The sequence below is a fragment of the Abramis brama genome, assembly GCF_963993115.1.
Source record: "Abramis brama genome assembly, chromosome: 21".
NCBI lineage: Eukaryota > Metazoa > Chordata > Actinopteri > Cypriniformes > Leuciscidae > Abramis > Abramis brama.
The window spans coordinates 17,398,783-17,412,944 of NC_139983.1; the positions used below are offsets into that span (position 1 = coordinate 17,398,783).

General features: G+C 36.1%; 1 protein-coding gene across 3 annotated transcripts in view; it reads right to left on the reverse strand.

Moving 5' to 3' along the window:
* The window catches only part of ank3a (ankyrin 3a), a 101,939-nt gene extending 93,202 nt beyond the window's left edge, over positions 1–8,737 (reverse strand). For all 3 annotated transcript variants that reach the window (XM_084097519.1, XM_084097518.1, XM_084097517.1), the window contains exon 1: positions 8,505–8,737. In XM_084097519.1, the coding sequence (XP_083953645.1) occupies positions 8,505–8,621 (117 nt within the window). In that variant the 5' untranslated portion in view covers positions 8,622–8,737. The remainder of the gene's footprint in view (positions 1–8,504) is intronic.
* Between the last annotated feature and the right edge of the window lie 5,425 nt (positions 8,738–14,162).

The following is a 14,162-nucleotide window of genomic DNA, read 5'->3' on the forward strand; positions in this document are numbered from 1 at the left end:
TTACAACTATAGAACAAAAAGAGTTAAATAAACTTATCACTTCATCTAAAACAACAACATGTTTATTAGATCTTATACCAACTAAACTACTGAAAGAAGTGTTACCTATAGTGGAAGAGCCTCTCCTCAATATTATTAACTCATCTTTATCTGTAGGTCATATTCCAAAAACATTTAAACTGGCAGTTATAAAACCTCTCATTAAGAAACCACAATTAGACCCGCATAATCTAGCAAATTATAGACCCATTTCAAATCTTCCATTTATGTCTAAAATACTAGAAAAAGTTGTGTCCACTCAACTGGGCTCTTTCTTGCAAGAAAATGATATGAAAAGTTTCAGTCAGGATTCAGACCGCATCATAGCACTGAAACTGCGCTCGTTAAAATCACAAATGATTTACTTTTAGCTTCTGACCAAGGCTGTATCTCAATACTAGTTTTACTTGATCTAAGTGCTGCGTTCGATACTATAGATCACACAATACTCTTAGATCGACTACAAAATTATACTGGTGTTCAAGGACAAGCATTAAGCTGGTTTAGATCATATTTATCTGACCGCTACCATTTAGTCTATTTAAATGGAGAAAAATCGATCATAACTCCAGTAAACTATGGAGTGCCGCAGGGATCTGTGTTGGGCCCTCTGTTATTCTCAATATATATGATGCCACTTGGAAATATTATAAGGAAACATGGAATTAGTTTCCATTGTTATGCTGATGACACTCAAATATATATTTCATCACGGCCGGATGAAAACGCTAAATTATCCAAATTGACAGAGTGTGTTAAAGATATAAAAGATTGGATGACGCGTAATTTTCTTTTATTAAATCCAGACAAGACAGAGGTACTAATCATCGGTTCAAAAAACCGCCCACAGAACCTCTCACAATACAACTTTGACATCGTAGGATGTCCTGTTACTTTATCCTCTACAGTAAAAGACCTGGGTGTTATACTCGATTGTAACCTGTAATTTCGTATGTTACAAAAACAGCCTTTTTCCACCTTAGAAACATAGCTAAGCTACGTAATATGCTATCAGTTTCTGATGCAGAAAAGTTAGTTCATGCATTCATGACCTCGAGACTAGATTACTGTAATGCTTTATTAGCCGGTTGTCCTGCATCCTCAATAAACAAGCTACAGTTAGTCCAAAATGTAGCTGCTAGAGTTCTTACTAGATCAAGTAAATATGATCATATAACACCGATTTTATCATCACTACATTGGCTACCTATAAAGTTCCGTATTAATTATAAGGTATTGCTACTGACTTATAAAGCCCTAAACGGCTTAGCTCCAGTCTATTTAGCGGATCTTCTATCACCCTATAATCCATCGCGCTCTTTAAGATCACTAAATTCGAGGCTTTTGGTCATACCTAGGATATCCAGATCCACCAAAGGAGGGAGAGCATTTTCACATTTGGCTCCGAAACTCTGGAATAGTCTTCCTGATACTGTTCGTTGCTCGGACTCGCTCTCCCAGTTTAAAACTAGATTAAAGACGCATCTTTTCGGCCAGGCATTCATATAATATTGTTAATCTTACAGTTCAAACTACAATCCGGCCTCTAGTTCATAAATGCCAGAGGAGAACTGGCCCCCGACTGAGCCTGGGTTCTCCCAAGGTTTTTTTTTTCTCCATTAGGTCACCTGATGGAGATTTAGGACACCATTAGGTCACTTGATGGAGTTTTTTCGGTTCCTTGCCACTGTTGCCTTTGGCTTGCTCAGTTGGGGATATTTAATTTTATTCTATCAATCAATAAATTCCACTAGAAACAAACCTTGTTGTATTATTTTATTTTAATTTAATACTGTGAAGCTGCTTTGATACAATCTGTATTGTGAAAAGCGCTATACAAATATACTTGATTTGATTTGATTTGAAAGAAAGATCACATCAGCCTTTTAAATTATGAATAATGTAACAAAAGACTTTGTTCAATTAAAAACTCATGACTGAATTTCTGCACCATTTGAAAGTCTGAAACATCTATTGACTAGCACTCATTTAGTGAATCTGTTCGTTTGTGTGATTGATTCCAATGATAGTTTGAATCAACACTCAGTAGTGTTCCAAGAAGTTCCTGAAACAGCATTTTATGTGCTTTTTAATACATCAATATATAGGTACTTTTTTGTTCCTGTAAAAAAAAAAAAAGGGATGCATTAGCAGCCAGACAAACACACTGTACAGTACACAGAAAGTATCTGCCTAGTCAGTGTGATCTCAACTAGGGATGGAACGCTTACCGGTTTCACAATAAACCACAATAAAATGTCCTCGCGGTTAGTATTATCGTTTAAAATTTAATTATCACGGAAACCGTGTTCGATTATCGCGATTTTAAAAACTCGCGGTGAATCCTGTCCAGGCAGCATCAGTCTGACAGCCGCAGCATGCAACGTTGTTTTTGTGTACAAGAAAGCCCCAAAAATCCTCCTGCCGCGGCTGCATTTTCTCAGAGACGTCCGATATGTACTATTATCTGTTATTGTTAAGCCCCACTAAAGATATACAAAATATTGTAAAGCACCATTAAGTTTTTGTGCACTATATTCCAAGACTTCTAAAGCCATTCGATAGCTTAATGTGAGGTACAAATGGATATTTAAGTCGTTAAAGTGAACGGAAACCCAGCAAACACAGAACGTTGGCACAACGTACCCAACCTTCTAATAACGTTTTAACAACATGGCCAAAAAGGTTGCTATAACTACGTTGTGTGGTGAAGGTTGTTACAGCGTTGTGTTGTCTCATTCTTTATCGAGCAAGGATACGTGAGTATTGTGTTTAATTTACCTCAGCTAGATGTGCATCTATCAAATTTTGTTCCCTCATGAAAAAGCTGGGCTATACATTTAAAATAACTGTATTTTCATTTTATAGTATATGTAAATACATTAATTTGTTTTTCATCAATGTATTTTATAACAATACAAAGAGCAATGTGGAAATTTTCATTAAAATAACAAAATGTATCCAAATTTATTATCTGAATTATCCACTAACCTCATTTATAATAGCATTTTAATGAAACAAGAGAGGTGCGTCCACGGTGTACTGTTATAATGCGTTGCACTTGCTATTGACGACGGTCATATCATTTAATGTGTATGCTTAAAAAAAAAGTGCATAGAACTGCTAATTTTATTTGTTGTTTGTTGATTTCCAAATATAAAACTTGTTGAAATGTTTTAAGAGTGTATATCTATTTTTAACAAAACCGTGATAACATTGATGATCGTGATCATTTTGGTCACTATAATTGTGATATGAAATTTTCATTCCGTTACATCCCTAATCTCAACATGGCAGCTCCCAAACTTTTTCTAGACTACTGACTGTCTTATCTCATATGTACATTATTTTAATATTTTTTTAAAGTACAAATCACTTCTTTAGGAGTTAAACCTTTTACAGCGCAAAAAGTCAAATCCGTTAACTTATATACACTACCATTCAAAAGACTGCATTAATTTGATCAAAAATACAGTAAAAACAGTAATATATTATTACAAATTAAAATAACTGTTTTCTATTCAATATTTTTTTTTTCTCATTTTCATTTGTATTTTACATTTGACTCTTTTGGAAATGTGGCTGTAAGTAAAGAGGTACGGTTGTGCATGAGTGTGTGATCTGTCCTCTGACACACAGTGTTCTCAGGAGGGAACTGAAGCTCTATATGGAGCCTCAAGCATGTATCAACCTTTAACAGACAACTGATACAGCTCATAGACCAACACAAACACTCGAGGAAATATCAAGTGATACAAATGTAAAATATGTTTTTTATCGCTTTATACAAAAATATAAAGCCCATTTTCATAAAAGCCCACTGACCCATGGGTTTCTGTTGACTTCTATCCAATAGACATTACCCTTACACAAACATTTCTGCAATTAAGCCATTTTCCTCATTGGAAAGTCAATTTTTACTATCTTTGTGGATACATTTGGTACCCACAATGTAAGCAAACACACACACACACACACACACGATTATTACCATAAATATACTTGTTTACACCTGTTCTCTCCTACCCTGGACACCTTAAACATCTGCTACTCGTTTCACTGAATGAACAATAGACAAAAAGTCCTGGCATTATCCACCTCTCAATTACAATCACAAATGCAGTTATTTGTTGATGTGGATCTGCTTTAAATGAATGAAAATCAATCTTATAACTGCGACAGACGTAGTACATCCTGAAATGCCTGAATACTGCAACACACTTGCATTTACAGGCAAGCATATATGGTAACAAAGCGTGAGAGAGGGAGAAAGAGGGAGTGAAAGACACAGTGATCTAGGCCATAATTGATGATCACATGATCACAGAGAAGAACAAAGCATCTGAATAGATGGATAACGGGCCCTTCTCCACCTCTCCAACAAAATCACCCTCTTCATCTCCCCCTCGATGTGTGTGTCTCTCTCATGCGCTGCTCTCTATCACCCCCTTCCCCTCCCCCACACCATTCCTTCTTCATGTTTGTGTGTGTGAGAGCGAGAGAGAGAGAGAGAGAGAGACACTATTACACGGCTTCTCTCATTAATGGAGTGGAGCGAAGCTCATTCATCACACTGTCCTGCCACATGCACATACGTGACTGTATATTCTGCTGTAGGGGCTCCACAGGGCATGAGTACTCACCAGGGACAAACCCCAAAAAAGTATTTAACTCCTCTGACCTCTCACTGCCCAGTGCAGTTTTTCATTCATTTAGTTTTTACCACTGAAAAAAAAAATATATATATATATTAATTGCATCATTAGAAAATCCAGTCTGTACCAAAAATCCAGTTAACAGCTGTTAATTATAAAATAAAATTGTTTTGATAATCTTTCACAAAACATTATATACATATATATATATATATATATATATATATATATATGTATATATGTATATATATATATACACACACACATATATATATATATATACACACACACACACACACATATATATATATATATATACACACATATATATACACACACACACACATATATATATATATATATACATATATGCACACACACACAATGCATATTAAACTCTTACATTATTTTTACTATTCACAAAAACCCAGTCTGTTCCAGCCATGAGATCAATGAAAACAGTTAACAACTATTAATAAAAAGATTCAGAAACTTGTTTAGATAATTTTTCAGAAAATGTAAACAATTTGTAAAAAGAAAATTTGACTATGTTTTTACACATATACATTTACAATAATATAATCCTATTATGCAGATTTTGTTTTAACTGATTAATTAAACATGATTAATCTCATGATAGGCATCTTTATAAAGTTAGAAAGATATAAAATGAAAGTAATAATATCAAAATTTGTTTAGGCATTAAAATGACTGCATTAAACATTTTATTTAATAAGTTATTTTTGACTACACAAAAAAAAAATTGTGCAGGTTTTTTTCTCTTAAAATGGTCACAGATGCCCTATAGCCAAAGTGGGTGCAGGCATTGAACAAAAATGTATGCACTTTTAAAAGGGGTGGTATAATGCCCTTTTCACAAGCCTGTCCCTTTAAATGCAAATGAGCTGCCTACATTTTTGTTTAAGAAATGAAAAACTACACACTCCATCAATTACTGTTAGAAGAACTGTTGCCAGCATATAACATGCTAGAAACATAATAAACACAGCAATAATGATCCAATCATAGACTCTTAAGCATTTTCTTATTAAAATCCATACAGCAACTTTTTTCCTTTTCCTGTGCAGTGTATATGAGATTTTAAGAAAAATAACAAAACATGTATTATGAAGTTTAATCAAAGAAGACGCAATGTAAATGAACTATATGAACTATATTTTTTAGATTTGAACTGTAAGCTGATATTTTTCAGCTGAAACAAAAAAGTAAAAAAGAAATGATCTTTATCTATTGCCCTCTGGTATCTGTTCTTCCCCTAACATAAGGAATGCACCATCTCTTAAACTGAACTTTTCTCAATGATCATCTGCTCAAAGACAATTGTGAATATCAACAACTGGTCAGTGAATTGAGCTCAAACTTGATTCAAATGTCCTGGAGGATCCAGCAGCTTCACTTCTTCATGAGTGAGTTCTATATCAGGATTCACTGTCCCGGAGCACACAAGTATAACATCTAACCTTCATATGACCTCTGCCAATGGCAATCAGCTGGTCTCTCTGCCTCTACCTCTCTCTGTTATTTTACATTCATTATCTCTGTCCATTTCTGTAATATAAGATGAAGACACTACACCAGGTGTAAAAGAGGAGGATGAAGTTCTAAGACCACAGCGACACCTTCATGTAACAGATTGTTTCAAGTCATTCTAAACAGACACCTGAATAAAAAATAATAATAATTCAGGCATGCACATGCAAGTTGTTATAGCACTTTGTGAAATGTACACCAACTTTGACCCCTGAGGGAGGCACAACAACACCCTGTGGACTGATCTGAGATCAGTGACACTCAGACAGCCTGACTCCCAAAGCACAACAGATGTTCCTTGTTCCCACGGCAACCCTCAGCATAACCTGGGATGCAGAAATCTACATTGTGTGACATCACTTTAAAACATGAGATCTGTAGCTGTGTTTGAATCAAACACTGAAATAAACAGAAAATCACACTGTATGAGGAATAAAAGTGAATCATTTTGATATATACTACTGTACTAAATGAAATACCATATTCATACACCATGGTATTACCAGGGCCACATCCACCATAGACATCGAGGGTGACACATTTTCTTGAATATTAAAATTAAAGCTTGCTCAATGGGTCTTTCAATGGTCAATTCTTCAATCATTACACATTTGGTTCCCAATTTTGGGTATTGCCATGATATAGTACATATCCAAAAAAGCATGGTATTACCACTGAATGTTTTATAGTAGAGGTACTGGGATACCCTGATTGTACAAGCAAACAAAATAACCATCCAGAACTAGACTTCCTAATTGCTTTCCTATTAGATGCATGTGATGTACTTGTGTGCGTATGCCGTGTGTGTGTGTGTGCGTGTATGTGTGTGAAAGCACATGTGTGTCTCTGTCCCACAATGCCAAGGCAATTACCTCATCTACGCAAGAGTGCGACACAGATTAACATCCATCTTTATGATGTCTCTCTGTTTTTCAATCATAGGTATAGAGACAAACTGTCCTCTATTTTCTCTCATACTTTCATTTCATCACTCTACCTCCTGATACATTCTTAAATCTAGAAAATAAGATGAGATAAAATTCCTTTTTCCAATATTATTATGTATTATTATCTATAAAACACTATCTTTCTCTCATAATGTATCTTTCAATGTATCTGATTGGCACGGCTGTTTGCATACAATTTTGCCAAAGCATCAATAGAAAAAGACCAAAAGAAAGAAAGAAAGAAAGAATAAATAAATAAATAAATAAATAGTGATAGCAATGGTAATGGAAAAGATAAAATTAAATTAAATAAAGTAATAAAATATACTGTAAGAAAATAAAAAATAGTAGGGTGTCAGTAATGATTATGAAAATATGACAATGAAAACTTAAACCAACAAAAGAAAAAAATACTTCACATAAAATAAAACAAACTGGTCTAACAATAATTTTAAATAAAAAATACATTGATATTGTCGAATCAAACCTTTTAAATGTTTCAGTATTTCAATGCTTTGTTGGTATAACAAATTCTGGTACATTAGTAGAGGGTGAAACTCTGTTTCTCACACACACACACACACAAAACAGCAAAGGTCAACAGATGTGAGCATAGCTCGGTGAGTTGATCACAGGTAAGACACATGTTAAAGGAGGCAGGAGGCAGCCACTCATCGCTAACACAAGGATCCTTCAGGTCTCAAACCACATCACAAAACACACTCCAGTTTAAAATGACACAGCAGCAACATAACAACAAATAGGAATCGCAGAGATACTGCTGAAGAAGATCTGTCTGGGTGTGGTGGATATAGGCAGTGTGTATGTGTGTTGTGTCTCTATAATATGAAATGATAGACAGTTAGCACGGTTCACATCTGCATTCTTCATTCCATCACTCTTCAGAACAAACATCAATAAATCAGTATGTGATGTATAATACACGAGTGTCTGTGTGCATGCACACACACACACACGTTTCAGAGGACAGTAAAATCTCTCAGAACATGCTGCAGTGTGATGCTCTCATTTTTAACCTGAATGCATAAGAGGACGAACACACAAACACACACACACACACACATCACGGCTGGTTGTTTATGGGACATATGTGTGCGTTTATGTGAAGGCGAGTGGTAAATGTTAAGTGTAACCTTGGCACTGCAGCACAGATTTAACACACTCACACATACACACACACACACACACACACGCTAAACTCACTGGCAGTAACAGGCGAGATGTTGTCGTCCCACAAACCCAATCAATCTCCCTGTAATAACATGTATGTGTGCGGGTGTATTCCCAGTACCTTTTTCTTTTGTTCCCGCAGTTGTTTCTTGCTCTTCCTCTTCTTTTCCTTTTCATCCTCCAATGCATTAATATCCACATCTTTATTCTTCTTAATCTGAGACGCTGCATGAGCCATTATCAAGCATCAGCCACGTCCCCACAGCAACCATACATACACACTCACACAAATACACTGAGATGAACGTCCAGAATACAGAAGATTTCCAATTCCCTAAAATACTCCAAAAAAATCCCTCCAAGTGGAAGAGAAAGATCCCATCCAGAAAAAAAAAGAAAAAAAAACCGACTACTCCGTTTGCTTGCCTCCAGCCTTTATCATTGGCAGTTCAAGGAACCATATCCAGAGAGAAGAAGATACAGCAAAAGAAAGAAAGAAAGAGGGTGGGAGAGAGAAAGAGAGATGGATGGGGGCACCAACATCACCAGGCACCAGTGAACGACTGAAGGAGAGAAAGAAAGCGAGATAGGGGTGGAGGAGGGCAGCTGGGGTGGTTACTACGGAAACCACGTTCTCTTCTCAGCCGTCCCCAAACGGTCCTACCTGAACCGTGTACGCGACAACCAACATCAGTGTGTGTGAGTGTGAATATATGCGCATATATGTAGCCCCCCACCAGCACCGTGTGTGTGTGAGTGTGCATGGTGGTTGTAGGGGAGGGGTGTCGCACAATTTAGCTCATGCATGTGCGATCACTCTCGCTCACACACACACACACACACATAATTCGATGTGAGGGAGGGTACCACTACTACTCCAACCCCATTATGTTAACGGTTGACCCACACAAAATGGAAAAAGAGGTATATTTTTGCATATTAAACTAGTTGTATATGCACACACACTTAGACATGTGGACAATATTTTGTGCATTGGTAATGCATCATTATATTTAGATCATATTTATTTGGGATTTGGGGTGAATTCATGGTTAAGGCCAGCAGAAATCGGTGTGGCCATAAAGCCCAGTGTCTTCCCCATAGGGAAACATGAGAGATGAATGAACACAAGTGAAAAAAAAACAACCGTGGTTCACACACGGTTGACAGCTCTCGGCTTCTCTCTGATGTCATTGACATTCTGAGTATGGAATGACGGCAGCCATGTTGGTTTTCGCCTGCGTTATCAGCCACCTGAGTGCAGCAGGGTCCTCGGCAACTCCAAGACTGCCTCATTCACTGCCTGTACAAAACACCCTGCACTTAATGTGTGCGTGACAAAAGGAAAGAATAAAAAACACCAAAAAGGCCAATCAATTTCACTCTATTGAATGACATGCATTGTTTAACTACATGTGGTAATGTCTTTAAGGGAAAGTTCACTCAAGAATAATAATTCTGTCATCATTTACTCACCTTCATTTCATTATAAACTATGACTTTTTTTCTTCCATGGAACACCAAAGGAAATGTTAGGCAGAATGGTCATATTGCTCTTTTCAATGAAATGTAAGCATGTGAAAAACAGCTAAACAGATGACGACAGCGCTGTGACGTCGAAGTCATTAGTAAACATTGCAAGATGGCTATGGATGAACACCAGTTGTTTGAAACGGCTTTGGCCGCAACAATGAACAAGTTAGACTTAGCTTTTTATTTAAAATAGGAACAGAAGACCCGCTCGATTCGTTCCTTTGCCGTTTTTGCTGTTTTGCCGACCGGATACGGTAAGAGTATAATCTACCAGTTAGCTCTGCTGGTAGCTAAGCGTATGGAGCTTGTTGTGATTGGTCGTAGTGTTATCCAATTGCGTGCAGTGAGATTTTCAAATGCATGCTTGGTGCCGCCCCTCGAGCGGGGCGATTTTCATTAGTCGACGCCAGACCATTAATCTTTTAGATTTAGGTCTGGATTTCCAGGCTAATGAATACCATTGGTAAATAATTAAATAAAGTGATTAATACTATTTGTGTGCAGACCAATTATATAAATCTCTTTCTATTTAATAAAAGTCTTGAGTGGCATTCATTGATAATATATTTAACTGAAAATCAGTTATACCATTTTGTGACCATCATCTTATGTTTGTGATTTGCACTAATTTGCATCAATGTCTCTATTTGAAAGAGGTACCATGGGGTAAAAAAAAAAAAAAAAAACTATTTTACTACAATACTGCTTTACATTGTCTTAAAGACCCAGTCAGACTGAGCAAGTGGTCTGTTTTGGCTCACTCTCAGCCTGGCTCAGTTCCCTTTGCTCTGAATACACTGTTACTGCCACAAACACAACTCAGAAGGGTCCATTTACCAGTCAGACTTGGCAAAAAGCCCAACACATATACTACCTCTGTCTGGGAACACTGTTTTTAACTTAATGCTTTTGTTTTTATAAACACACACTATCTTAGCAACCTTTTTTTTGTACCCCACCTCTTAAAAAGCCCAACCAACCATCCAACAAAACTATGACCACTACCAAATAATTGGTTGTAAATGTGCAACTCCTAGACCATAAGAGCTGATCACAGCACTTTAGAGTCCATGATTCCTGAAAAGCTGATTCATAATTCATTGGCACACTGAGCAAAGCTTGTGCTCGTGCAGTCACGGTTTCCCTCCTCCCTTGGGACAGTGTGTGCACATTCCCAGCTCACCCGTATCAACAAAGGGACCATTTCCACCCCATCACACCTTGGGGAATTACCCATGATGCATATGTGCTAAGTTGTTGAACCCAGTGACCCCTGAAGTCAGGCACAAGCAGAAATGCACCCCTGCGCACCTCCACCAACAGTGACCAGTTCGGCAGTCAATTCAAACTGACCAGTAATAATAGTCACAACAGCTGGACCAGACAGATCAGATAACCAAGCTGAATCCATCAAATCAGCTACTTTCAGATCAGACAAACAAAACAAATCAATAGCTTCCATTGAAAACACTCTGCCAATTAATGTGTGGAAGACCTAATAAATAATAAGGACCATGAACTCCTGCCTTCAGTACAGAATTGTCAGATTACGAAGAGGGACAGGTTTTGCTGGTTAGCAACTATCTATACTCACGGCCATATATATGTTAAGTCTTATGCAAATGTATTTACTTCACTTTTGATCAATTTAATCATGCATCCATGTTGAATGAATATATTCATTTCTTTTAAAAACTTTTCTTTCCCCAAACTTTTGAACAGACAACTAAATAACAAATGTTTCATTCTATTTATATTAGATGTGTTTTTTGTAACCATTAAAGGAACTATTTTTTATTTTCCCCTGTCTACTGCCTTTGATGTCACAGCTCAGGACAGTCGCCATTAAGGGTTCTGGACATAGACCATGCAATTTCAATAGTCACAAGCCAATGCCAAATTTAGGGCCTCGGGGCTCAGGGCCACTGTCGAAGGGAACATACGGAACATACGGTTATCCTAAAATTTAAAAAAGAAATTAACTCTCCCACATCTAACGATGACAACTACGAATTAAATTATTTCCAACCAACAAACTATATTGAATTTTAAAAAAAATTAAGTTGATTACTCAAAAAACTTAAGTTGCTCCAACTAGCCCTGGAACCAATTAATTTTATCTACTTCAGATAAAATCCACAGCTATCACAGCTTAAATTAAATTTGACTTCTTTAGCATGTATATTTAATGAACCAGTAAGATATAACTTGTCACTGGAATTAACGCAGTCATTAGAGTAATAAAGTCTATGTAGTGTGTCATGTTTCTTCTCTTCAGCACAATGGTAACCACAAAAACTTCAACATTACAGAAACTTTGTCAAAACATTAAACACTAACAGGTCATTCCCTTTACTAAAAAAACCCACATAAAATAACACTTAATTTCAAAATGTACTCTCCTTATCCAGTCCTATGCAAATCATGCTGGTAACTAGAAATCCACTATACCCAATTTCCAAAGTTATCAAGAAAATTGTATTAAGTTACTACAACTTAATTTTTTTAAATTCAATTAATGCAGAAATTTTAGTTAAATTACATACAATATTAAGCTAATGTAATCATCAACATAATTATGTCACCTGAACTCAAGACTCAACTTTACAAACAAAAAGGTTTGATTAAATCAATAAATTATTTTTTTTAACTTGCTTAATTTAAAGTTGTGGAAACAGGTCCCCTGCTGGCCCTGTGTCATCAGATTCGCATTTGATAAACATGTGTGTCCTTTGCGTGTAGCTGCTGTAAATTTCAGTGGGGACCCTGCCCTAAATTCACATTTAGACACAAAGTATAGGGATGATTTAAAAATAGTGTAGGGATCATTTAAAAATTAAAATCCTAAAAGTCGCAAAATAACAGCTTTAAATTCCCAGCTGAACACTGAGGACAATAACCAATGTTTACAAATGTTACTGCTTAAACGTTGCACTGCACATATATGCATGCAAATCAAGTTGTTATACAGTACTTCAATATCCACACACTTCTGATCCTAGTACTTACAGTGGTGCTCTACTGCCCTCTTGTGGTTTGAAAGAGAAATTGAAGCAATGTGAAAATGGAAAAATATATTTTTTAACTAAAAATAAATAATAAATAAAATAAAGGCCTATTTGAAATAACAGACACAACTTGCTCTACATTATACTTTGGTCCTCCTATTAAACAATAAAACAGTATGCATATATATATAATAAAAAAATTATATATATATATATATATATATATAGTTGTCCACCTTCTATACAGATGATAAAAACATTCTGTGCAATGTATGAAATCATTGGATAAGAGAGAACTAATGTAGTCAAAACATACAATGTTATATTGTGGGCATGTCTCTGAATCTCACTAGCCAATCAAAGCATCTGTCTAAAGCTTCTAGACACAGTGTTTCTTAACCAGTGGGTCATGACCCAAAAGTGGGTCTCAAGACAGTTTTGAGTGAGTCGCGGAGTGTGTAGTCTAAGAAACAATGGAAAGAAAAACGTTGTTCTAAATGTTTTTCTGTTGCAAAAATGTTATTTTGAAAGCTGTTGGCATTTGTTAGATGCAGTTTAATTAGCCTAAAGAGTGCGATTCAATATCTGCTGTCAGATTAGATGTTGTTGTCAGGCTATATGTCAGTGTCATTATTCTACCTTCATAACTTGTTACGAAACAAAAAGTCTCTCACCTCAGAAAAACGAATTTCCTGTCCCGTCAGTCATTATAATGTGCTCGCGGCACACACTGAGTAAGCTATCACCTCACTATACTGAAAGAGCGAATGAAATTACAAACATGCAAAGACGTAGCTACGGTGTCAATTAGTAAGACATGAATACCAAAGAGTGCCAATAAAATTATGTAACTGGTTCGTCGTGTGTTGGCTGCGAAGGATTTGCAAGCAGGTACGATGTTCATTCTATTCACCAGGATCAGTATCCATATGTTTAAGGCCTATTAACAGTTCATTAGTATTGTGTATTTACCATGGTAACTAGTTTTTGTAACCTTAACCCAAAATACCACTTTATTTTCACTTTGTGTTATTTTCTATATTTTTGATGACTGTGGTGGCTCATACTTACTGTACTAATGTTATTGTATTAACAAAAACTAGTTTAGGACTGCTATTTAGCCTTGCCTTATACAGTTTATTCATCAGTGTAAGTGATGTTGTTACAATTTATGTGTGTTAAGTTATGTGCTTATATGTGTTTGCTTGGTTGAAATTCCTAAAAATCTGGGTCTTAAT